The following is a 27,452-nucleotide window of genomic DNA, read 5'->3' as shown; positions in this document are numbered from 1 at the left end:
TGCAAAAAAAGTTTATTATGATATTGTTTGATTTTTTTTTCCTAAGATATAAAGGGCATGCATTCATGTAGCACCTTTTCATGTATCTGGAGTTGGAATTATTTCAGAACCAAGACAGCTGTCCTGTGAGCCATGAGTGACCAGAAAAATCTCCTGAGATCGATGAGTTGATATTTTTCCTAATCTAAGCCATTTATTTAATTATTTGAGAGCTGTTAGCACAAAATGTGCTAATCCTTCAAGTCCTACACAACAAGTAATGAAACCACTGATGATCAATAGCAATGCAAACTTTTATTTTTTTTCTAATCAACCTGTTCACAGATGCCAGTACACATACCTGGAGCACGTGGGACTTGAATCCAAACCTCCTGGCCCAGAGGTAAGGGTACTACCACTTCAACACCACTTCAAGAGCCCATAGAACGAACTATCCAGTCTCCCTCGTTCCAATTATTTGGACTGTAGACTCACTTTAGAACTTCCTACCTGACATTGTAAAACTCTCCATCTAACAGAACTGCCAAAGTATTTCACCACATGGATTATCAGTGTTCAAGGAGGCAGTTTGACACCATCCCCTCAAAAGAAATTAGAAGTGGGCAATAAATGCTGACCTTTCCAACAAAGCCCATTTCCCATTTTTTTTAAGAAAGTATAATATTTCCAGTTGGATTGGTGTTTTAACTGTGTTCCTGATTTCCAGTCTTGGGAACCTAAACAATTTAGTGCTGCCAATTGGCTATGCAAGAACTATCTTTTGGGATCTGATGCTGGTGAGTTAAGGAGAAATGCCTATGCTGGTAATAAATATTTTACATCTTCCTTACTGCATCTCTGAAGGAAATGCTCCCAGCTCAGACAGCGTATAATTTAGATATTTCACAGACATTCTGCACAATCCCTAAGTATTCAATAAGAAATGTGGCTCAACCTGGTGTAAGTTCTCTACTGAGTAAATGCTAGTTATTTCTGGTGGCATGATTATGTTTTAAAAAACAGAATTAGAAGCTGAAGTTTTTTTTTGGATTTCTCAAAGTGCTATAGAAATCTCTATGTGGCAATTGAAATTTTGTTACTGCACAAGTGAGCTGGCTGAACTAGAAGTACACTGCTACATTTTTTTCTATTTTCAACGATCAAAATCCAAATGTGTTTGAAATAAAAAGCAAAACTGCAAATTTTGAAATGGAAATGGAAATGAAAATATGAAACCTTGAAATATATTTGAAGACAGCAGTGATTCATGAATGAGGCCCCACATCACCTTCTCATCGTCTAGAGATAGGCTTTGGCAACAATATCCACATCCTGACACTATGTAAGGGAAATAATCAAAATGGCTAATGGAATGTTGGCCTTTATGTCATGCGTGGAATATTAAAAGGCAGAAATAATGCATTAGTTGTTCGGGGCTTTGGTCAGGACTAACTAAAGTACTGCATTCAGTTCAGGTCACAGTCTCATGAAGGATATATTGGCATTGAAAATGATGATTTACCAAGAACATAATCAATTTACCCACCACTGATGTCAGACTTACAGGTCTATAGTTCCCAGGTTTCTCCTTACAGCTTTTCCTTAAATAAAGGCACAATATTAGCCACCCTCCAGTCCTCCAGCACCTCACCTATGGGCTGTAGATGATACAAATATCTCTGCTGGGACCCTGCAATTTCTTCCGAAACTTCCCACAAACAGAGGGTGGTGGTGGAGGGTTGTTTCTCAGACTGGAGGCCTGTGACCAGGGGTGTTCTGCAGGGATCGGTGCTGGGTCCACTTTTGTTTCTCATTTATATAAACTATTTGGATGAGAATTTGAGGCATGGTTAGTAAGTTTGTGGATGACACCAAAATTGGTGGTATAGTTGACAGTGAAGAAGGTTATCTAAGATTACAAAGGGATCTGATCAATGAGGGCAATGTGCTGAGGAGTGGCAGATGGAGTTTAACTTGGATAAATGTGAGGTATTGCATTTTGGTAAAACAAACAAGGGTAATTGTACAATTAATGGTAGGGCTCTAGATAGTGTTGTCGAACAGAGGACCTAGGGATTCAGGTTCATGGTTCTTTGAAAGTTGCATCTCCGGTAGACTGAGTGGTTAAGAAGACACTTAGCAGGCTTGTTTTCATTGCTCAGACCATTAAGCGTAGGAGTTGAGACATCATATTGCAGTTCTACAAGACTTTGGTGAGGCTGCTATTGGATTATCATGTACAGTTCTGATTGCCCTGCAGTAGGAAGGATATTATTAAATTGGAGAGGGTTCAGACAAGATTTACAGGGATGTTGCCAGGACTGGAGGGTTTGAGTCATAAGGAGAGGCTGGATAGACTGGGACTTTTTCATTGGAGTGTAGGAGGTTGAGGGATGACCTTTTTATAGAGGTTTATAAAATCATGGGGGGAATGGATAAGTGAATAGCAAAGATATGGAGGTGCCGGTGTTGGACTGGGGGGGGCGACAAGGTCAAAAGTCACACACCAGGTTATATAAACCTATTGGACTATAACCTGGTGTCATGTGATTTTTGGTCATGAATAGCAAAGGTCTTTTCCATGGGGTGGGGGAGTTCAAAACTGGAGGACGTAGATTTAAGATGAGAAGAGAAAGATTTTAAAAGGGACCTGAGGGGCACCTTTTTCATACAGAGGGTAGTTCTGAATGAACTGCCAGAGGAAGTGGTAGAAGCAGGTACGGTTATAACATTTAAAAGCCATTTGGACAGGTACATGAATTGGAAAGGTTTAGAGAGATATGGGCCAAATGCAGGCAAGTGGGACTAGTTTTAGTTTGGGAAGTTGCTGAATAGTAGCTATGTGCCTACAAACTGTAGAAGCTATTACATCTCTATTCATCTACCCAATGCCATAGATGAGGTTCAGCAAGCAAAAAAGTCGGGGAAAAGGTCTTTGAAACATAGCTATGAGAACGTTTAAGAAATCAAATATTTATGAAACTGTTTGTTTAATTAAGGGCCATCCCTTTGGGAAAATAACTGCCATTACTGCAGTCTTTAATAATTATTTGTGTGTGTTGGTCATTTTACTGGAGAACGGAGAGTAGAGCAAGATCCCAATATTAGAAAAGAAAATGCAGTAGAATTTTTCAAATAATTTTTTTGCTTCTAGAATGTGTGACATTTGAAATATGAGACTGAAGACCTTATTCTGCATTCCAATTTCAAATGGCTCATTATTTGCAGGGCTTTATAAGGACAAAAGCGGTATCTAATGAGGGACAATGGATTCTGCTGCTGGTATGTAGGTGCAAGTCCTTTTAAGGTTACAAGATACAGTTGCTGTTTACTGTTGAAGTGAACATTTGGTTCACCTCTGGTCAAGCTGCAGAAAAGAAACTCTGACCTTGATTCAGCACAGTTTAATGAAGGAACTTGTAGACATAAGGAGTAGGCAGTTTCAGACCCTCGAGCCTGCTCCATCATTTAATAGGCTCATGGCCGATCTCATCTCGGCCTCAACATCATTTTCCTGCCCACTCCCCATAACCCATTAATCCATTAGTGAATAAAAATCTGTATATTCTCCTTGGATTTATTCGTATACCAGCCTCCACTGCACGTTGGGGTATTGAATTCCATAGATTCACAACTCTTTGAGAGAAGTATTTCCTCCTCCTCTCTATTTTAAATGTCACCCCTTAGCCTAAAGCTGTAACTTCTCATTCTAAATTGGCCCACAAAGGAAAGCATCCACTCTATATCTACTTTGTCAATCCCTTTTGCATCTTGTACTTTAATTAAATCTCTTCTCATTCTTCTAAACTCCAGCAAGTATGGGCCTAAATTGCTCAATCTCTCCTCGTAAGACAAACCTTTCATCTCCAGAATTAATCTAGTGAAATTTATCTGAACTATCTCCAATGCAGTTACATCCTTCCTCAAATGAAGGGACCAAAACTGTACACAGTACTCCAGATGTGGTCTCAACAATGCCTTGTACAGTTGCAACAACACATCCCTATTTTTATACTTCTTTCCTCTAGCAATAAGTGCCAAAATCCTATCTGCCCTCTTTATTACCTGCTGTACTTGCATTCTAGCTTTCTGCAATTCATGCACGAGAACACCATACCGAAGCATTTTCAAATTTTAGACCCACGTGGGCACATTTTCCTGCTAACGTTCTGATCTGAGCTGATGGACAAGTCAGAGCACAGATTGGAGCTGACTTTTTAGACTATAAACAAATAAAAACCAAAATTTCAGGAGAAACTCAAGTCTGGCAGTATCTATGGAGAGAGAACACAGAGTTGATGTATCAAGTCCAGTAACCTTTCGTCAGAATTCATTGTTTTTGTTTTGGATCTTATTCATTTTATAGACTACAAGTTTTCTGTTTCCTTTTAGTAACTGAAGAGGTCAGTCACAAGACATACAAGAAGATGGCAATTTTAACAAGTACTTCTAACAACTGTTAGGTGGCTCAGTTGGCTGGACAGTCAGTATGGATTAGATTAGTTCCAGCAACTCTGGGTTTAATTCCCTCTTCTGACTGGGGCATGAGGGTAATGGGAAGGCCTACTGAGGCATTTTTAAGATAGAATTAAGGTAAGGACTGAAGGTTCAGAAGAGAGGTGAGGAAACACTACTTCACCCAGATGGTGGTGGGGACATGGAACTCACTGCCTTTAAGGGTGGTAGAGACAGAAACCCTCAATCTTTAAGAAGTAAGGAAGTCTTGTTACAACTGTACTGTGTGTTGGCGAGGCCACACTTGGAGTATACAGCTTTGGCCTCTGTGCTTAAGAAAGGATATACTGCTTTTGGAGACATTTCAAAAGGGATTCACCAGGCTGATTCCTGGGATGAAGTTGGCATCAAGAATGATTAAACAGGTTGGGTCTTTATTCATTTGAGATTAGAAGAATGGAGGATGATCTTACTGGAACATACAAGATTCTGAGGGGGCTTGACAGGATAGATGTTGGCAGATGTTTCTGATAGTAATGATATCTCAAACTAAGGAACATTGTTACAGAATAAGGGGCAGTTATTTAAAACTGACATACAAAGCAATTTCTTCTCCCAAAGAGTAGTGAATGTCTGTGGACGCTAGATCAGCAAAAGTATTTAAAGAGAAGGTAGATAGATTTTTGAACTTTCAGATAATTAAGGGCTATGATGAGCTGGAATAAGACAGGGTTGAGGCCTCGGGCAGATCAGCCATGATTTTTTTTTGAATGGTGAGTTAGGCTTAATAGACCAAATAGCTTACTCCTGATCTTATTTCTTATGTTCTGACATTCACTGTTCACTGATTTATCTAATAAAACGTGAAGATTAACAGAGAAGTCTGTCTCTCCAGCCCAACACAGAAATTTACATTGACACATGGACAGTCTGTAAACGCATAAAACTTCATAGTACAGCAGCAGGTCATTATGCCTTCCCCAGCTCTTTGAAAGTGACACCAACTAGTCTCACTCATTTTTACTTTCCTGTTGTCTAGGATTTTGTTTATTTTCTAAGTATTCATTCAATCTCTATATGCAACACTGAAGAAGTCACGTCAGATTCAAAACATTAACTGTTTCTCTGTCCACAGATGCTGCCAAACGTGCTGAATTTCTGGCACTTTGTTTTTTGTTTAATTTCGCAGCATCCAGTATTTTGCTTTTTATCCCAACACACAAATACATTTATATAAAAATCAGCCTAGCTTCTCTACTGTTTTTTTCCTAAATACTAAGATCTATATTTCAGCATGTCAAATCGAACGTGGCACCTTTATTTGGGTAACCCATGCGAGCTGCTGGCAATACATTGAGCACATTGGACAGTTTGTGCCTTTACATAATATGAACATGCAGGAAGTAACACGGGCAGTGCAGAGGGTTTGATCTGGAAGAAACAAGCATGAAAACAGCAAATGGGAAAACCTCATTCATTGGTGAGAATTGCATTTTACATTGAATATTGCACAGATGCGTTTTGCTTTACAATGAAGGCACTCGGGATACTGCCGGAAAGTCAGGGGTTTTTAATTGGCAGTTTGCATTCTCTGGTTTCGTGGCGACCACGCATCGTTTGAAACGGAGTAATTTCATAATTGCTGAAATATCCAACAAGAGATTTCGCCTCGAATTCACAGCGCGTTGGTTCTACGATTATTGAATGTGGCCTCGACGATTGCACACATTCCTAGTAACGAACGTATTTGGGTAAAAATGAGAAGTGTGGAGCTGAAGGAACACAGCAGGTCAGGCAGCATCAAAGGAGCAGGAAAGCTGACATTTCGGGTTAGGGTGTGATGCTGCCTGGCCTGCTGTGTTCCTCCAGCTCCACACGGTGTTATCTCTGATTCCAGCATCGGAAGTTCTTACTATCTCTGGGTAAAAATGAGCGGCGTTGTACAGATTTTCCGTTGATCGTGATAATTGGGGAGGCTTTTAGCACTTAACTGTTCAGCAACTGGTTAATCCAATCCGCATCAATAAAGAACATTAAATCCTCGGGGCACTGCTAATGCCCTTTCGCCTGAACTGCAGTTTGACCTTCAGTAACACAGAGTATTTTTCGGGTTTTTTTTTTGGATTACTCAACCTCTCAGTAAATTTCCATCCTCGAGATGTCTGAATAGAAACTGCCGCCAGCGCATAAACGTACTTTGCCCGCAAGTTTTCAAGTTGGGAAATGCAAATACTGAAGACACGCCTGTACATTTTTTTTCGTATTTTTCTTAAATTTCAGCGGCAGCAGACAATGACACCGCCTTCCCCTCCATGTCCTGCCCGCTCAAACAGATTGGTTAATTTAAAATGATCTCCTCCTGAGAGCTGTACACATATGTAAATCACACAACAAAATAAAATGTGTGCACAGCATTATAGGTAGAACATCCTGCGACTAGTCGTTTCTATTTTGAAGACGGGTAATTGGACACCCAGTTGAGGGGCGGGCATATTGTGCGGGGTTATGAGCAAATAGTAGCGGTTGCTTGAATAGCTCTTTCGAAGGCCGAATGGCCTTCTGCGCTGTAACGTTCTGTTGATTTCCATTTAAGACTTGCTTGTTCGAACATGAGCCAATGAACTTTGCTGGTGCCCCTAGCACAACCGGATGTTCCTCTCTTAATCTCTTTGAGGTTTAATCTGCTTAGTTTTCCGATGAATGAAAATAGTACAGCGGCGGGGTGACTGTTTAAACCGGCGTACAACTGCTCCTTTTGCCCTGATTTTGATTTCAACGTGTTTTTTTTTGTTTCCCGCGGCTTTTTTGCTGATGCTACTTTCAAACTGATTTGTCTGGCGCTTTCTCAATGACTGTATTACCATGATTATAAACCGCCTCGAATATTTATGAATTGATGAACGTGGCCCATTCTTTCCAAGATCTGTTCATAAAACTGTAACTCCTTGTATCCACGTGTGTAATTCGGTGTTGTGATCAGCCTCGCACGTCTTGCTCAAACACCTCGCAAATTCTGCAAAACATTGTGATAACCGAAAGAACATGCGGATGCTGTAAATCAGGAACAAAAACGAAGATGCTGGAAAAGCTCAGCAGGTCTGGCAGCTTCTGTGAAGGAAAAAAAAAGTTAACATTTCCGGTCCGGTGACCTCAACTGGAAGTTATGAGGAAGGGTCACCGGACCCGAAACGTTAATTCTGTTTTTTTTTCCTCACAGATGAGCTTTTCCAGCAATTTTTTGTTTTTGTTTCTGCAAAAGGCTGTGCCGGGAACCGTTGTCAACCCAAAATTGAGTGCCGAGAAGAAAATGCATGTTGTCTGAGCGATGGAGCTCGCCTTTACGGATTCCACTCAAACAGACCCAGCAATTTCAGCTTCCTGATATCTGCAGCCTTCAATTTGAGAGCAAGAGACAACACAGTGTGGAGCTGGAGGAACACAGCAGGTCGGGCAGCATCAGAAGAACAAGAAAGTTGACGTTTCGGGTCAGGACGCTTCTTCCTCTGATGCTGCCTGACCTGCTGTGTTCCTCCAGCTCCACGCTGTTGTCTCTGACTTCAGCATCTGCAGTTCTTGCTACCTCCAATTAGAGAGCAAAATGTGTTTGCGAGAGCGCGCGTTGGCTTACTAGTATCACGATTTAAATGCTCTCGACTGCAGACAAGAATGTTTTATTCTAAAGATTCAAAGAACTGACTAGAGTGGAGATCTGAAACAAAAAAACAGAAATTATTGGAGAAACTTAGCGAGACGAAGTTAACATTTTGAGTCTATGACTTCTTAAGAACTACCACAGATGCTGAGTTTTTCCAGCAGTTTCTGTTTTTGCAATAAATCATTACACTTTCGGAATCTTTGTGATCAGACACTCGCCTCCAAAGAAGGGAGGATCTCCCTACGTCGTTCACCAGCCTTATTTGATTGATTGTTTCAAAGGGGGAAGCGATTCGAATGTGGTGTTTGCTACTGTCCGCGACCAACCAATCGCTTGCGTCCATTGGATCAGGATTCCCCCCCCCGCCTCTCCTCTCCCATTGCGTCACAGTGAGCGGTTGCCGCAGTGACGGTGGTGACGTGTGAAAGGGGCGGATGTTAGGGCGTAGGGAGGCGGCGCTCTCTGCGCGGCTATAAGAAGGGGTGCTCCGGGCGAGGCCCGGTGTTCAGTCCGCCGGTCCCAGGCTGCAGGAGGGGCTGGCTTTAATTCGAAAGCAATTGATTGCACACACCATCCCGTTCACATTCCATCCCATTGCAGTCGTCCCGAGTGTCCCTGTGGATCGATAATAACATGGCTGTGACTGAAACCGCAAGTGACTTCACATATTCCAAAATGAGAGGCATCGTCGTATTTCTAACTGGTACGTTACGTTTAGTCCTGTGTGTGCAGCATGTTAAATAGTTGCCGCATTTAAACAAAAAGGTAGTCGCACCTCTTATTAGGAACTGGCTGTTGTCAGCATTTGTCTGTGACGGGTTCATCGCAGATTGGCTCAACAGATCATTTAATGTTTAAATGTTCTCTTCTGATCAAGAGGGCTCTGATGAAGGAAGTGTTGGAAATGTCTCCAGCCTTTTGGTCAACTCGTTTCATTGTTACTTCTAAACAAATGCATTGTAATTTGGGGACTTCGATTGTTACTTAATCGCATTACGTATAAAACAACATGTTGTTGTAACCTAAATGATATGCAAATTCCTAGCCTCTTCTGGTGAATCATAAATTGGCATTCATTTGCGCAATGTATTGTAAATGAGCATTCTTTTCTCTTAAACACTAAGCTGTGTATCGTGAAGACTAACTGATAATATCCTCCAAGTCCGTCAGGGTGGTGTTTTAAGCTTAATGGATTTCTACATAGTGGAAGGATTTGAGTTTTGATGGCATTTTATTTTCCCCCCAGCATTTATAAAGCAACGTAAAATGGGCTTGAATGACTTCATACAGAAATTGGTTTCTAACCCGCAGATTTGCCAGCAGTAAGTGTTTTTATTTATTAAACTTCAATTTACTACCAATCTAAATCCTCGAAAACTAGTGCTGGAGAAACTCGGGTCTGGCACCATTTGAGGAATAGTTAATGTTTCCAGTCTGATACTGATGCTCTTTATTGAAATAAAATCCTCTAGTTTTGGGTAAATCTTGAGTTGCATTTTGTTTTAGTCTCCCTTTTAGTTGAGACCAATATGTGATGCAAGGTTGTATCTTTTGAATGAGGCTAATCAGCGATCCCAGAAAGCTACATTTTGAGGAAGAGTAGGCTCTCTGTAACAGTTGCTGCTTAATCAGGGTTCAGAAACAAAACCTTGTATTTGTCAAACTTTTGGGAGCTAGCTGTGCACAGTAGCTGCCCTGTCTGCTTCACTGACTGCATTTCAAATGGCGGCATTGCTTTTGAAACTTTGACATGTCAACACGTTTTTCTTAAAGATTATGCTACTTAATGCACAACCCTCAAATCAAACAGTGATAGCATGAAGCAAATGAGCAAGTTTGGAACGGATGTTCGTGCTGAACTTTATATCTGGGAGACAGCGCCTCTCTTAGGCCATTACTTTAAATTGAAAAGCATGTAAAAATAAAAATAGAATTTGTCACTGTTATTAATCGGAAGTAAAGGCCACTTGTTTTTGCTTTTGATGTAACATATTTTGAATGATCAGTATTTAAACTGTCAGGATGTTGTCATCTGATTCTAGTTTCCTTCTCCTCTTGAAATTGAAACACTGGTTTATTATTTTGCAGCCCTGATGTTCGTGTTTTCTTACAAATTGACCAAAACCAACCAGATGAAGCAGACACCTACTGTAATTCTAACAGAGTGAGTATGTCTTGTGTTTTAAAATTCTTTTAGTTATTACCATCCAATTAGCAAACCTAACAATTTGAACTTTATTTCACTGCAGTCAAGCCTTGGTTCAGAAGAATTTGACCTTTCTACATCGTGTAGGTAAGATCATTGAACACTATTTTCTATGTTTAGAAATGTTTATTTGATTTTGGTTCAGTTGGTTGACATCTCCACGTAAACAAAAAAACCCCAGAAGTTTCTGGGTTCAAAGTTGATAGCACCAATGCATTGTCAGAGATGTTTTATCATTGGTTGGGATAGTTAAAATTTCAAATTTTACGGGTTCCAAAGACATTAAGGACCCCGATAGAATAATTTAAAGAGTAGCAGTTTTTATGCTCCACAACTGATCACCATTGACTAGCTGTTCAGGACTCTTAACTGTGGGGTTTAGTCAAGACAAAGTTCTCACTCTTAATATTTCTGTCCTGCTTTAAAATTTCTTTGTACATATAGTGTGAAGCCTTCAGACTTTGACTACCTCAGAATAATTGGCAAAGGCAGCTTTGGAAAGGTTAGTGCAAGATTTTGATTTTAATACAGTTTAAAAGCCATCATTTAGTGTTAATCTAATTCAGTCAATAAATGTATAATTAATGCTTTAATCTGCCTTACTTTGAAATGGAAATGTGTATTTACGAATTCTGTAATTTGAGAATGTGTCATTCCTTCTAGGTGCTACTTGCCAAACACAAAGAAACTGAGAAATACTTTGCAGTAAAAGTTTTGCAGAAGAAGATGATTCTGAAGAAGAAAGAGGTAAGCATTGTCATTTTTAAGAATGATGTAGGGAGAAATGATAGAGGGAAGGTGGGGCAATTGGGACAGTAATTCCCCTTTTAGGCTTATCCTAAAGCTATTCATGTCGGAGCACCATAGAATGTCAGGGTGAAACTTATATTTCCCAGCCATTTCTCCAATGTTCATGCTGCAAAGGAGCAATCTTCGGGTCTCCCTTCACTAGAGGGAGACAGTTATTGTTACTGACCCCTGGTGGCCATTTAAGGAATGGCTGAGACCTAAAGAGCTGAACTTGCACTTCGGGTTGGTGTACTCCAACTTTGCTCAAGCAGAAAGCATCGTTAAATAGGGCTGCTGAAATGAGCCAAAACATTTCTGGAATCCCTGTCTTAAGTCAGTTGACTCATTGGTTCTACCAAAGAAGTTTTTTTGCCCCAGATTATAAAGTCAAGGTGTTTATACACTGTTTCAATACCTGACTAAATGTTTGTTGTTTCCTTCTCAGCAAAAACATATCATGGCTGAACGCAGTGTCCTCTTGAAAAATATGAAACATCCTTTCCTAGTAGGGCTTCACTATTCCTTTCAAACCACAGATAAACTCTACTTTGTCCTGGATTATGTGAATGGTGGTGAGGTAAGTAGATTTCACAGAAGTATTTCACAGTAATGCTTAGTTTTTTTTTTAAAAAACCTTAATACTGTACTCTTCTAATACTTCTCAATTAGAAGACTAGCTATGCCTGTTATGTTGCTAAGCCATTTGAGTTGGAGTCCAGGTTGAGTCTGATGACAGACTGACTTTGGCCAGATCCATAGTTGAAATGCTTACTTTCTGACTGCTGATGGCATTTTGAGAATTTCCAGCAGGCAGATTTAAGGTTAGTTGTTTCCCCTGCAAACAAATAACCCATTGACAGATTTTAGTTTGTTTTGCGTCCTTTGTTTTAAGGATGCCAGTTGCTTGTGATTTCACATTTTTGATGTGATATGCGACAGTTTAAATTAGGTCCTATTCAACTGACTACTTGATTTTTCAAATTAACTCCTCAACCTGTTCAAAATCACTCTTTAGTCAATAGTTATTCTGTCGTGTTTCTCTTTCTGCTACCTTCTGAAGCACTTCACTTGCATTCTGTCAGTTTTCCTATGAGCATTGTATGGTGTGTTAGGAAGATTCCCTTTGTCCCAATATTTCTGGGCAAATTTCAGTCAGAAGACGGTATAGGTAGGCCCATTGTTTATCTGCCTCGGGGATAATCTGTCCTAGCTCCAATCAGAAATATATATTTTAGAAGTCTGTGACACAGCTGGTTTTCCTGTTGCTTGTGATCAAATGTAAAAGACTGTTGGTGACATTACTTTACTTTTTGGACAGAAGAAGTAAGGGGAGTAATTGGATAAATTGAACATCGTTATTGGATTTAAATTTCTCATTGTCACATCTATTGATAGAGGTATTATTTTGCATGCTGTACCTGGATTGGGGAGGAGAACACGTGGACTTGCCTATTCAGATTCTTAACCTCACTTTACATTCCAATGAATTGGAATTTATTTATTTTGTTTTCCTAAACAATTGACCATTCAGTGTACTGTACATGATCTCCTAAAGCAAGTAGCTAATCAAATGTTTGGAATGTTAACTTTTTTCTTGCATTTTGTTGTTTTTTTAGTTGTTCTATCACCTTCAACGGGAACATGTGTTCCTGGAGCCCAGAGCAAGGTTTTATGCTGCAGAGATTGCCAGTGCACTAGGCTACCTCCACTCTCTGCATATTGTTTACAGGTATGTGACTAACTAGCCAACAGTCTATCAATGTACATGTAAAGCTAAATATTTTTACTGTTCCTTTTTGTGCACTTGAGTGACTGTACATCCTTGATGAAGCTGTGGGTTGACCAGCTGCAAGGAGCAGTTAATGCTAAAATGCTTACAAGTTTGAAGGTACTTACAGGCCACATGACATCATAGAAAATACATTACACACAAATCTGAGATCCAACTGATTGCTCCATTTTCAAGTAAGAGTAATTTGTGCATCACCAGATGAATTTGGATGCTGAAAGTCATTCAGCTGATATCTCCTTGGCTTCACAAAATCTCTCCTCCATCAAAGATGGCAATTTTAGCCAAAACCTGTCTGTCAGCAACCAGGTTACTTTGGGGTTAACATTGATTTGAACACCCAATTGGAGTTTTTAAGCAAGTAAATGGCAACCATCATTTGAGGGAATGTAAAACCAGTTTCACTTAATCTGTGGGTTTTCTCGATTTGGAAGTTATGATAAAATTACCATTCTACCCAACATTTAATTTTGTGTTCCCTCTTGAAGCTTGAGTGGATAGGAAAACACAAACCTTCCTAACATTTTAGCCTTGTATAAGCTTTCCCATCCAAGACTAAAATGAGACCTCTTTCACTTACAGAAAGTGACTGACTGAAAAACTCAATAGGTCTGGCAGCATTTGTGGGGAGAAATGGCTAACTCTTGAGTCCCATATCTCTTTGGAGCGAAGAAGAGTCACTGAGCTCAAAGTATTAACTCTGTTTCTCTCAATCTTGATTACTTTATTTTAGATCTCCAATATTAGCAATATTTTGGTTTTTATCCCCTTTTGATTTGTAATTTTATTTGATGTCTTGCATGTTCAGTCCTTATGCTGTGGGTCATGAGCCATATTTTCAAATGTTCACTAAATTGAGATTTATTTTTGTCTGTAATGTCTGAGGGCTTAGCCTTTTTCCTACTACATCCCCCTCTGCCCCAAGGCACCTACAAATTTCAGTGCTCCTGCATTGATTTAAGTTACTAACCATCTAATTTCTTTTTAATGCAGAGACTTGAAACCTGAAAACATTCTCCTGGACTCTCAGGGCCACATAGTGCTGACAGACTTTGGCTTGTGCAAAGAAGGAGTAGAACCAAATGGAACAACCTCCACATTTTGTGGTACCCCAGAAGTAAGTGAGAGAACCTCTTCCTACCGCGTGGCATTACAGAAAGGTAATTTCCCATTGTGTCTTTGATTCTCTTGCACACACTCTTGAAATTGCAACCCCTAGTTACTGACATCGCAATTAAATGTTCCAAATTATGAACACTTCAATAAGATCACCGCTATTTGCTCTGCTTCAAGAAGAATAAGCCAAATTCTTCTATATCTGTCTTTATATCTAACATCTCTCGTTCCTGGTATCATTCTCCTAAATCTCCTTTCCACTGTCTCTCCAGAGTCTTTAACATACTTCCTTTTAAAGTGCCCAGAACTGAACACATACTCCGTATGGTCTGAGCAATGATTTGTAGAGATGTAGCATCACTTTCTTGCTTTCATATTCTGTCTCTGCTTCTAAACCCAGGAATCCTATAGGCCTGTTTCAACTTGCCTGGCCACCTTTACAAGGTTCACATGCATAATTGAGGTTCCTGTGCTCCCCTCGAAGTTGTACCATTGAGCCTCTATTGTCTATCTAGCTTCTACCAAAATGTATTACCTCCTCTGTCTGCATTGAAATTGATTTTGCCATGTGTCTGCTTGGCCAACTTGTCAATGTCCCTCTGAAGTCACTCAGCATCATCTTTACAATTCACAATTCTCTCTAACTTTATGTCACCTGCAAATTGAGAGAGTTTTGCTGTTCTCCTGTCTCCAAATCCATTTATATAAATCAGAAAAGTAAGGGTCTCAACATCAGTCCCTGGGGGACACCACTTTCAACTCATCTCCAAATCTGATAAATGCCTACCTATACCGACACTCTATTTCCAATCTTTTAGCCAACTTCTAATTCATGCTGCCGAAAACCCGTCAATCCCAAACATTTCCAATTTGCTAACCAACCTGCCACATGGCGCCATGTCAAATGCTTTGAAAATCCAAGTATACAACATCCATAGCACTACCCTCATCCACTACCTGTGTCGTCTCATCAACTCAAATTTGTCAGACATGATCTGCCTTTGAGAAAGCCGTGTTGACTGTCTAGTATTAACCGTTTTTTTTTTTCCCTCTAGTGTATATTTACCTAGTCCTGTATTTATGGCCTCCAATTTTCCCACATGATGTCAAGCATAGCAGGTTCAAAAACCAATCCTAGATGACTTGCTGTCACACCTAATCCTGAGGGCATCAGACATGTGTAGATGCCTGTGAGAAAGCTGTCCTCTGCTTCTGTCTTTGTAAATATTATAGTAAGAGTTCCTCTGTGTGCACCATATTATAAAATTGGATACCTATTTAACAGAACATTCTACATCACAGAAATGGTTTCCCCTCTGTATTTGGATACTATTTCTACTGACTCCAATATGGAATTTGAGTTGGATGGTGCAGGGTAGTTGCTGACGTAATCATCCACCTTACTTCTGGAGCAATTCTGTTTAAAGATGTGTTCTGATGAAAGGTCCTGACCCGAAACTTCAGCTTTCCTGCTCCTCTGATACTGCCTGGCCTGCTGTGTTCCTCCAGCTCCACACTGTTATCTCTGACTCCAGCATTGGCAGTTCTTACTATCTCTGTTAAAGTCTTTGTAGTTTAAAGCCGGACAATTTGGAGATCCCCCACCTATTGATATTCTTCTCTCCTAATTCTTAAAACATTTGTCACAAATAACAAAAATTAAAATCTTTTGATTATGATGTCACTTGGCAATTTTCTTTATCATTTCCTGATGGGAGACAATTTTGAAGAATTAGTCAGTATTAGCTGAAATTATTGCTGCCAGGGCTGTGTTTTAGAGTTCAATGCCTTTTAGTGATAACTTGAAGTATGTAACACAAATATAGCATCAAGTATCTTGCAAATGTCTCTACAAATACTTGTCTTTCAGTATTTGGCACCCGAAGTGTTACAGAAGCAAGCTTATGATCGGACAGTTGATTGGTGGTGCCTAGGATCTGTGCTGTATGAAATGCTGTATGGATTGGTAGGTATCTGTTGACTGTATTAAAGGCCAAATGAACTCCAGTAACGTATTTACTTGCCTTTGGGATTGTGAATATAGATTTAACTCTGGATTCCTGCATTCCCAGAAGGGAAAAGTGCTTGGGTTAGAGAGTAGCATCTTTTCAATAGATGCTGTGGGTTCAAGTCCCACTCCAGAGGCCTGAATGTGTAATGTAAGTTGGCAAATCCCTGCAGGGCTTGAAGTATTGCTCATTATACCACTTTTCAGATGAGGTTAAACAATGGGCCTGTCTGCTGTTTTCAGGTTGATGTAAAAATCTTGTGTATTCCAAGAAGAATGGGGGTAGTGTAGCTGAGGTGGCTTTCCCCTGTTTGGAGTACCTCCTTTTTGGAATGCAGCCAAGACTAAAGGGCCCTTTTATGATGGAATGGGCTCTGCACTTGCTAGAGCTCAGCTGCCTTCAATCCAATATCCAGAATAGGGACTGCTTGAAGTGGTATTTGGCTCTCTCCTGGTTAAGATACAAATGCTACCTCTGAATAATAGGTTAACCTGAAACATTTTGTAAAAGTCTTTTCTTTTACAAGTTCACTTTTTGCTCTGGTTTGGAGTCCCTTAGTTTTAAAGTAGATGTTGCCTATCAGTTGAGAATATCCCAAAATGTTTACAGGGTGCTGTAAGAAGAAAAGGTCAGTGATAGACCACTTTTATCATGTGGTTTGATGCCATAGGGTTGGAGTTCTTTACACACTCCTTGAGGAAAAGGCAAAGTCAGTGACACTATGATGCCACCCAGAAACTGGAGGAGCAGCACCTCCTATTCTGCCTTGGGAGCTTACAGCCCAATGGTCTCAATGTGGACTTTACCAGTTTCAAAATCTCCTCATCCCATGACCAACCCTCCCCCTCATACCCCACCTCCTTGACCTGACACAACCTGTCTATCTACTCTCCAACCTATCCGCTCCTCCCATCTCACTCATCTATCACCATCCCACCTACCTTCCCCAGCCCCACCCCTCCTCTTTCTATTTATTTCAGAGCTCCCTTCCCCCTCTCCAGTTTCTGAAGAAGGGTCCTGACCCGAAACATCAACTTTCCTGCTCCTGTGACATTGCCTGGCATGCTGTGTTCCTCCAGCTCCACACTGTTATCTCTGACTCCAGCATCGGCAGTTCTTGCTATCTCTACATGACAGAGCGGTCAGAAAAATGTACACTGGAGCAATTGGGTGGATCGAGTATTTTTTAAAAGTTGATCCTAAAAGGATGCAGGGTGAATAACTGTATCCTATTAAACTTTGTATTATGGTGTATAACATCCTTTTTGTTTTTAAGTAAATGATTCTTCCCTGTACCAAACACTGACTTTCCTGTTTTTTTTTTTTGATGCACTGAGCCCCCGTTTCAATTCAAAAGCAGATTGTGATTCTGCATGCACAAAGTTCTAATTTGTATCCTTTATATCTTAGCCCCCATTTTACAGCCGGAACACAGCTGAAATGTACAACAACATTCTACACAAGCCACTGCAACTTAAACCCAATGTCTCAAACTCTGCCCAAGAACTCTTAGTGGGATTGCTCCAGAAAGACAGAATGCAGCGACTGGGGGCTGAGAATGACTTTGTAAGTATTTTATAAATTGTTTAGAGCAGGCAGGGTCCTGTTGCATAAATTTTAAATGGCAAGCCATAGCATCCTTTCATAGAACTGCTCAGATGCAAGGCAACATTTAATAAATATTAGTCGATAAATGCAGAGCTGGAAAAGCACAGCAGGTTAGACAGCATCTGAGGAGCAGGAAAGTCAACATTTTGGGCTGAAACCCTTCATCAGAACGCTGCCTGAGACATTGACTTGCCTGTTGCTTGGATGCTGTCTACCCTGCTGTGCTTTTATTCCACATTTATTCTAACTTCCAGCATTTGCAGTCCTTATTGTCTCCAGTTTATTAAATATAAGTCACATTACACTGAAATGTATCTGTAATGGTAACAGAATTCTCTGAATTAAATCTCCTGGTTTACTTTGCTCTCAAATTGAATAGTAATTCATTCCATTTCATTTTAAGCCACACACTGACCCATCCTGTGATGTTGCTGCTTTAATTACAGCATGCAGGCACAAGAGCTATTACATGATGACTGTGTATTCAGTTTGCAAGTTTAGTTTGTCCCTGCTTGTACTTTCCTGAGGGTTTTGACTCTCCTTTTTTAGATTCCAAGCATTCGGTGGCATAAGCTGACTTGCATGTGAGTCTTAAGTGAAGTTGAGTTGTTTTCCCTTGGGGGTATCCCTCAACAAATCCAACAGCCCAAACGCTGACTGAATAAACTCCTTCATTGTTGGTTAAGACATTTTTCAATCACTTTTCTTGTTTCTTTTGTTTTCTTTCGTTTTTCACAGATGGAACTGAAGTTCCATTCTTTCTTTACACCAATAAATTGGGATGACCTCATGGCTAAGAAAATCTCTCCTCCATTTGTTCCAACAGTGGTGAGTAGAATCTCTAATATTTGATGCATTTTGACCAGAATTTTGGATGTTTGGGTGTGGAACAATTTTTTTTTTAAAACACAAAATCTTCCTCCAATTTGAATTGAATTTCAGTTTTCACTTCCCAACCTTTTGTCTTTCTCCAGTAGCTACTCTTGTGATATAACAAGTAAAGAAATAATTTAAAATGCCACTTTATGAACATAATCATGAAAACACTAGGCAAACTTTAACTTCTCCTGTTCATTACCTAAGTTGAGGGGTAGTGTAACTCCCACAAACTGCTAAATCTCTTGTGCCTATCTTTTAACACTAGTGGATTTTACATTGTGGTTCACAAAAGACTTGTTACTGGAATTTGGTCACTATTGTTCAATTCATTTGTCTCCCAATCTTACTCGCTCCTGCTCTCAAACATGTGGAGTTCTTTCACCCTGCTCTGGGCTCTCTTAAAATCGGCTTTTTATCTTTTTGTTCACTGGATTTGGGCATTCCTGACTAGGTCAGCACTTGTTGATCCTTAATAGCACTTGAGAAGCTGGTGGTTATCCACCATCTAGAACTTCTGCAGTCTATGTATAGGAATGGGATGCCAGGATTTTTGACCCAAAATCACTGAAATAGTTCCAAGTCAGGATGGTCTGTAACTTGGTAGAGAACTTTCAACTAGTGCACCCATGTATCTGCTGCCTGCCTTTCTAGCTGATTAGGGGTTGCAGGTTTGGAAAGTGTTGTGTCCTTAATAGTGAGTTTTTTGACTGGACAGATTAGCAGAGAACAAGACAAGTTCATCCAACACTGACACACTGCCTTGCAATATTTTTAGCCAAAGGTTCTGCAGTAGCTTTAATTGTTTGCACCTCATAAATCAAGCTAAGATGTTGTAGGTGTCAATTTTGAATGCTTTTCCAACATCAGACAAAGTTGGGTCTTCAAGAAGTTTGAAATGGTTGCTCACACTTGTTGCAGGGTGATTACCTTGGCACTTCATCCAGAATCTATTCACGAGCAATGTGAACAAGTTGCTCAATGAGACTCTGTTCTTAGTAAACTTATTGGCTACTTACATGCAGTTGGCAGGCAAATCATGTAAACAGCACAATGCTTGCTGTAAGTTTTACAGCCTGTAAATTCTTAGTATTGCTGCTTTATAGAACTTTTTTTTTGAAATACAAGGAAGATTGATCGGTTGTATGAGTCATTTGAGGGACAATCTAATTTCTCAACTGTTGTAAGACACCTAGCTTGCTCCAGTTATCAATCGATAAGCATGTTAAAGTTGCAAATTTTAAGTGTGCAATGCACTGATAGTGAAGGGTGTTACCGTAATACACTTGCTGCTCTTTTTAAATAGCTGCTAACTAGTTCTAGGTATTGAATGCACAACCATTACCATTTAACTTGCCACTTTAAAAGGTCTTGCAGGATAATAGCAGTCACCTTTTACATTATAACCAAGGTTAAAAGTTGATGTTAGTGTTTTGAGGGCTTTTTTTTTTTTTTTACAGAAGCTGTTATGGTTTCTCAACAGGAGTCCACAATCTTAGGCAGATTCACCAAGAATGAATCAGTTTTAAGATGAAGCAAGCAGGAACTATTAAAAATTAGACTTTAATGAACTTTTTATTTTCTAAGCTTAACAAAACCAAGTACCTGAGTACTTAACATTTGGCTTTTGATTTTACATTGTGTTTTTAAAAAGGCAAAGACTTTCTCATTGAATCGATTTTATTGTGGCCAAAATAATTTTTTTGATCAATAGGCTATTCCAAATAATTATATTTATTAGCTGATGAAGTCTGAATTTTTAAGAATGATTCCAGCAAAAGAGCCTTTACATCATTGCAAGAACTTCCTATATTTTGTTGCTGTAGCTTCTGCTACCATTATCTACACAAGTAAAGCAGTGCTGCAATGCTACCCTGTTAGACTAATTGTCACGTGGGTTGCAAGATGTCAACAACATGAACATGTCCATTATAAAAACTTGTAATATACCATGAGTGCATTCCAGGAATGAAGCACATGTTTCCTGTGGCATTTTAGTAGTCAGTCAAAGCATCCTCTGCAAACTTAATGGATAGATCACCCTCCACTCTTGGTGATGAATGTTTCACTGTGTGGGAGGATGGTAGGTGTGTACTCAGCTGCCTGCCCAACCCAACTCTCTGATTTTATGTAGGGGGCAATGGACTTGTTACCAAGAGACTCTGAAATGCTCTGAGGCCATGGATTCTAATGAAACCACAGCAGCTTCTGGAATTTGAATTTGTTTTAATAAAATCTGTACAAAGTCAGTCTAAACAGACTGACGTTCCTTTTTTTTAAAAAACAAAAATAAACTCATTCATTAATGCTCTTTTTGTTATAGAAAGTAAATGTGCTATTCTTACCTAATCTGGTCCACATGCAACTCCAGACCACATGCACTTGGCTCTTAATTACACCCTGCAAAAGGCTAGCAAGCCACTCGGTTTTAGTTCCTGGCTATTTCAGGGTGGTCAACATGTTGGTTTTTCCAGCAACACCCCAGATGCCTTGTAGGAATAATGTTTTGGTTTTTGGCAGGTAGGCATATGTATGCCTTTCTACTCTTCCACCAACTGAAGTCCTGAAGTGAGAAGTTCATGCTCGGTCAAGGACTTCTGTCCTTCTGCTGGTATTCATGTGGCAGTGAGCTGGAGCTTCTTACCTTCTTGCATAAGATGTGGGTTTCCAGAGGGGAGGTGTATGGTTAACAGGAGGTCCATTGACTTGCCCACTACTTTTCCCCCTTTTTTCTGTGATCATTCAGGAGTTTGGGGCTCTGATCGTGGGAGCCAGGTGAGTGCAGCAGCCATCATCTATCCTGTGACACTGCACAGGAGTGAAGAGTTTCTGACCAGTAGCTCGTAGAGGCAGGATGTCTAGCCCTGGGGTCCTTGATCCTGAGGAAGGTCTGTCATTGTGCAGTTAAGTGTCAGCATTAAAAAAAAAAAGCTGGTTTTTCCCCCCAACGGACTCTTGCTGGTTCTCCAGCCAGTGGGTGAGAGCTCCTATCACCTATATTGAATGATCCCCATAAGATTAGACCATTCAACCCATTGAATCTGTTCACAGTTCAATCATGGCTGGGGTTGAGAAACATTCTCTTGCCTTTTCCCTGTAGCGCTTGATCCCATTATTAATCAAGAACCTATCCATCTTAAATAGACTCAATGACTTAGTCTCCACAGCCGTCTGCAGCAATGAGTTCCACAGATTCACCACCCCTAGCTGAAGAAATTCCTCCATTGCAGTGAAAGGAAGACCCATTAGAACTGAGGCTGTTCCCTTAAATCTCTTTTTTGTCTTTTCTATCAGTGGAAACCTCTCCACGTCCACTCTCTAGACCTCTCGGTATTGAGAGTCTCAATGAGAACCCCCTGCCACATCCTTTTGAATTCTTTTGGGTACAGACCAAGAGCCCTCTACCACTCATGACAAGCCCTTCATCCCTGTGATCACTCATGTAAGCCTCCTCTGGACCCCCTCCAATGCTGGCACATCCATCCTTTAGATATGGGGTCAAAGACTGCTCACAATATTCCAAATGCAGTCCCAACCAGAGCGTTATACAGCCTCGGCAGTGCATCTCTGCTCTTGCCAATGAATGCTAACATTGCATTTGTCTTCCTAAACATCAACTGAAGCTTCATACTGATATTAGAATCTTGAACTGAGACTCCCAAGTCACACTGTGCTTCAGATTTCTGAATCCTTTGCCCATTTAGAAAGTAGTGTACACCTCTGCTTTCAACCAAAGTGTACAACTTCATCTTTCCGACATTGTATTCCATCTGCCACTTCTTTGCCTAATGTCATAGTCATAAAGATATACAGCACAGAAATGGACTCTTCAGTCTAACCTGTCCATGCCGTGGGTTTCCTCCGGGTGGTCCGGTTTCCTCCCACAGTCCAAAGATGTGCAGGCTAGGTGGATTGGCCATGCTAAATTGCCCACAGTGTTCAGGGATGAATAGATTTGGAGGGGAGGGGGTATAGGGGATGGGTTCTGGGTGGTAAACCTGAAGGTCGGTCTGAACTTGGGCTGAAGGGCCTGTTTCCACACTGTAGGGATTCTATGATCTGATCTATACTGACCAGATATCCTGTATAAATCTAGTCCTGTTTGCTAGCATTTGGCCCATATCCCTCTCAACCCTTTCTATTCACTTACCCATCCAGATGCCTTTTTAAATGTTCTAATCGTACCAGCTTCCACCATTTCCTGTGGCAGTTCATTCCGTAGATGCACCACCCTGTGCATAGAAAAGTCGCTCCTTGGGTCACTTTTATATTTTTTTCCCCCCTCTATGCCCTCTAGTTTTGGTCCTAGCCTGTGCAGGTCCTTCTGCAGCCTGTCTGCTTTGTCAACTCAATTTGTCCCTCACCTGCTTTTGTCGTCTGCAAACACAGCAACAATGCCCAGAATTTCTTTGTCTCGATCCATTCATCATGAATGGTTGATCTCAGCACTGACCCCTGTGGAACTCCAAGTCACTGGCTACCATTCTGAAAAAGACCCCTTTATCCCTAATCTCTGCCTTCTGCCAGTCAGCCGATACTCTCTCCATGCCAGCACCTTGCCCCTAACACCACTGACTCTTATATTTTTTAGCGGGCTCCTGTGCAGCACCTTCTCGAAGACCTGGAAATACAAATAGATTATCACTGTCACTGGCTCTCCTTTAATTAACATCATTATCTCCTCAGAATTTTAACAGATCTGTCAGACATGACCTTCCCTTGACAAAGTCGAGTTGACTCAGCCCTACGTTACAAGTACTCTGCAATCTCCTCTTTAACAATGGACTTTTTCTCAAATCTTAGCAAGAGGCCAGGGTAACCAGCCTATAGTTGCCTCCTGCCGCCTCCCGCCCTCCCCTCCGACCACCTACCAACACCAAAACATGGGTGTTAGATTTAGCCATTTCCAGCCTTCTGGGACCCTCCCTTACTCCAGTGATTCCTGAAAGATCAACGCCAATGCCACTAAATCTCCTCAGCTATCTCCTTCAGAACACTGGGGTGTAGTCCACCTGGTCCAGGTGAGTCAGCCAGCTTCAAGCTGTTCAGCTTCATCCACACAATCTTGCTGATATCTGTGATATTCACCTCTGCCCCCTGAGTCTAAGTTCTGGTATGCAGCTAGTATCTTCTGGTGAAGACTGATGCCAAGGACTCGTTCCTCTGCCATTGTTTTGTTCCCGTTATGAACACATCCAGTGTCCACTCATGCTTCTGTACCTTTTATTAGATTTTTTTTTAAAAATCTTGTAATTTTTTTATTACTAGCTATCTTACCTCATTTCATCTTCTCCAAATTTGTTGCATTTTTAGTTATCTTGTACTGGTTTTAAAGGCTTCTCAATCCTCTGACTTCCCACCAATCTTCACATTCTATGCTTTTTCTTTCTTTTTAATGCTGACTTTAATTGCCTCGTCTTCCCCTTAGGATGTTTCTTCTTCCATGGGATGAATTTTTGCTGTGCCTTTCGACTTATGGCAGAAAATTCTGCCATTGCTGCTCCATTGTTTTCCCTGCTAGGCTCCCTATCCAATTAACTCCGGCCAGCTCCTCCCAAATGTAGTATTCATTATCTGAGGGTGAATTGCCACTGGTCCCTAGGGGGCCTTTAAAAGCCCCTAATCAAGTCTGCCTCATCACACATCAAATCCAGAATTGCCTGTTCCCTAGAGGGCTCTACCACAGGCTTCTCCAGTGGGAGGGAAAACTCCTAGACATTCCTTTTCCTTAAGATCTGCTACAAACCCACATTTCCCAGTCCACCTGCATATAGAAGCATCACCATCCATTACTGTAATACAAAAGTATGTAAAAGAGGCACAATCTCCTGATTTACTTTATTCCTCCCATCCTACCTACTGCTAGAGGCCTGTACACTATTCTCATTAGGGTGAGTCTTCCTTTTTGGTTCCTCAACTCTACCCACAAATTTTACACCTTCCAAATCTATCACTTCTTAATTTCAATTTTACACTTCATTTCTTACTACCAAGGCTATGGTGATCCCCCCCCACCATGCCAACCTACCTGTCCCATTGATAGAATGTGTATCTTTGGATATTTCGTTCCTTGCAGCCATGTCTGTAATAGCCACAACATCATACCTGCCAATTTCCAATTGTGCTACAAACTCATTTACTTTGTGCACTTAAGTACAACACCCTTAGTCTTATGTTGACTGACCTTCTTCTCATTGTCCCCTTTTATCTGCTGTGCTTGAAGTTAGTTTCCTGAGCCTTTCCATACTCTGTCCTCTTGCATGTTTCCCTCCTTAATATTAGACACTTTAAATCTGTTCGGACATTGTTTTTAATCTGACTGTAGCCAACTTGAATTAAATGGGTTAACATTAATGTTTCAATAGCAATTGAAAAGATTCCATAAAGGTATTGAGTCTTTGAGCACAAATGCTCAGTGTAATCTCAACATTAACTGTGACTGACTTTGAGAAACAAAACATCCACCTTTTAAAGTTACTATTTTTCTTTTTCCTCTTTTGTAGTTTGGACCGACTGATCTTCAACACTTTGACCCAGAATTTACCCAACAACCAGTTCCAACCTCAGTTGCAAACTCTCCTGAAGACTTCCTGATTACTGCCAGTGCTCGAGAGGCTGCTGAAGCTTTCCTTGGATTCTCCTATGTTCCTCCTGTAGATGATACCTACCTATAATAAACAAGGTGGACTATAATGCCTTTATGTTTTAAATAGCAAAGAACTGATTGAGGCAGAAACCTTCTGCACATTGTGCACCTTACAGCATGAGAGCTCTCCTCTCAATCTCCTTTTTTTTTTTTTGCTGAAGTATTTTTCTGTTGGAGTAGAGTCTTTCTATTGTAGTCTTCAGGATTCATCAGCTTCTGAGAATGGATCCTCAACTCTGCTCCTCAAAGTTTAATAATGTATGAACTTTGTGCACACGATTTTCCCTTTCAACTTGGCAACATTTCAGAAAAGGGGCCTTCGTGAATGACTGTCCACCTGAAATACGTCATGGCTAAGGAGTACATTCTTCAGAGTTACTCATAGTAGATGACCACCACCCAAGCAGCAAAGTGTGCCAAACATTGTACCAACAAAGCTGTATCAATTTGAGCCACTATAATGGCAGTACTTTCTCCTTTGAATCGAGAAAGAATTTGGTAAAAAACCTGTGTCCCTACTTCTGAGAGGCACTTGCCTGAAACAAAGTATTGTCTGCCAAAAGTTAAGGAAAATGGCATTTGCCCACACTTGATCCAATCAACAAAATCACCCTCCACTGACAGGAGAAGTCTTACATTCCACACAAGAACTGACCAGTTGTTCGTCAAGTCTTTTCATTAAAGTAATTAATGACAATACAATCAGGACCATTTGCAACAAGAAAATTTTTATAACAGCATTTCTAAGACTTTGAAAGTCTTTCTTCCACAAGAATGTATTTGTCTATTTTAGACACAAGTTGGGACATGGAGGACATTATTGGTATTGCATGGACTGAACTTTAAGTGTAATTGTATTGACATTAAATTGAATAGCAATTACTATAAAATGTTAACCTTTGACCCACTGAAGACTACAGTTAGTATTTCTGAATCAAATTTAATGCAGTTACTTGTCCATCAGTTTAGATGAACACTGTACCAAATTATTCTCTCAATTCTCTAGATTTCTCACTACATCGTATGAATCAATCTTTAAGATATTGTTTTAAATCCAAGATGACTAAATATAGGGCCAGCAGGACAACATCTAGTCTCAAAGTGGATTCAATCAATCTCAACTGAGTTACATTTAAAAGCCAGATGGCTATAGGAGGAAGGATAGACTTTGAAAGATGGGGGAGAAAGTAGTATTTGGAAGTCTTTGTACAAAGAAACAATGATGGGGGAATAGATCAATTTCTAAATTAAATTGTTGGGTTTATGAAGGGGTTTGTAATGCAGTTGGAAGAAGTTCACTTGATACTGATATTAGACCATCCTATGGGATGTGGCAGTTATGCTAGCTCAGTCTGCTGGAACATCACCTAATGATGAGGTTGCAATTTGGAAGTAACTATTCAGCAGCTTAAAAAGGGTTAAATACCTGCTGTCTTATTTCTTTCATATTTGAAAGATTACATTTTAGTTTTTCATTTACATGTTGTAAACAAAAAGATTTCTTGGAAATAGTTGGGTTGAGAGCAGTATTTAAAATGTGGTACATTACTTTGAAACTGAAATATTTATTTTTTTAATCCTAGCTGTACTGAATTTGAAGTGCTCTAGTTGCCTTGTGAAACTCAGTTTTCAGTTGAATCACTGTGGTAAAGATGATAGGTATGTTCTAATGAGTTGACCCATTGTCAAAAGCATTCTTACAATGTACAATGGTGAGCATATAATTTCTTGAACACCTAATTCTGTTGGAAAGAACAATTTTGACTTGCATAACCTTAGGGTAAATTATTAGCATCAGGATCACTGAGATGAATGAAGAATATTGCATTAAGTTGTAAATTTAAGAACTATTTTACTCATGGTGTAGTGATTACAGCATGCTTCATCAGCTTAGTGACAAAATTGAGTCTAGTATTGGAGTGCAAATTAATGGGGGAAGAGTTGGCCTGTCAATGTTCCAAATTTTATTCAAAGAAAAACTGCAATTTTTTTTTTTTTTTGCTACATGTAGCTACCTCTTCTGACCTTCCCTCCCCTCCAAATCATTGATCTGAATGAAAATTAATCTTGGTTTTTTTTTTGTGCACGTGGGTTTATGGAGGACTGGCCTAAGAATTAGTACATAAAGACATTAATGTGTACTCCTTGAGTTGGTTGATCTACATATGTGAAATAGAGATCTCTAGATATGTTGCATATTTATAAGATGAGATCAGCCATCTGTTTGTTTGACTTTAGACTTGCAACATAGATTTAGAAATACATGTAATGGTTTATAATGGACAAATTGTGATTGAACCAATAAACTGGATTCCCCTTGCAAA

At 40.1% G+C, this 27,452-nt stretch overlaps 1 protein-coding gene across 2 annotated transcripts; it reads left to right on the top strand.

Moving 5' to 3' along the window:
* The first annotated feature begins 321 nt into the window (after positions 1-321).
* LOC109926745 (serine/threonine-protein kinase Sgk1-like) lies at positions 322-27,452 on the top strand. 2 transcript variants are annotated; one of them, XM_048612885.1, is made up of 14 exons: positions 322-382; positions 5,728-5,914; positions 9,336-9,411; positions 10,178-10,253; positions 10,339-10,382; positions 10,740-10,797; positions 10,959-11,042; positions 11,530-11,661; positions 12,701-12,813; positions 13,867-13,990; positions 15,860-15,955; positions 17,409-17,564; positions 18,345-18,434; positions 24,986-27,452. In XM_048612885.1, the coding sequence occupies exons 2-14, from the start codon at positions 5,881-5,883 to the stop codon at positions 25,154-25,156; spliced, it is 1,254 nt and encodes a 417-aa protein (XP_048468842.1). In that variant the 5' UTR covers positions 322-382; positions 5,728-5,880; the 3' UTR covers positions 25,157-27,452. The 2 variants fall into 2 exon arrangements, with proteins under 2 accessions (XP_048468842.1, XP_020382188.1); XM_020526599.2 differs by lacking the exons at positions 322-382; positions 5,728-5,914 and adding an exon at positions 8,579-8,792.

Source organism: Rhincodon typus, chromosome 27, assembly GCF_021869965.1.
Source record: "Rhincodon typus isolate 14 chromosome 27, sRhiTyp1.1, whole genome shotgun sequence".
NCBI lineage: Eukaryota > Metazoa > Chordata > Chondrichthyes > Orectolobiformes > Rhincodontidae > Rhincodon > Rhincodon typus.
Note: the sequence above shows the minus strand (reverse complement) of the source record. Positions and strands in the feature narration are given on the sequence as shown.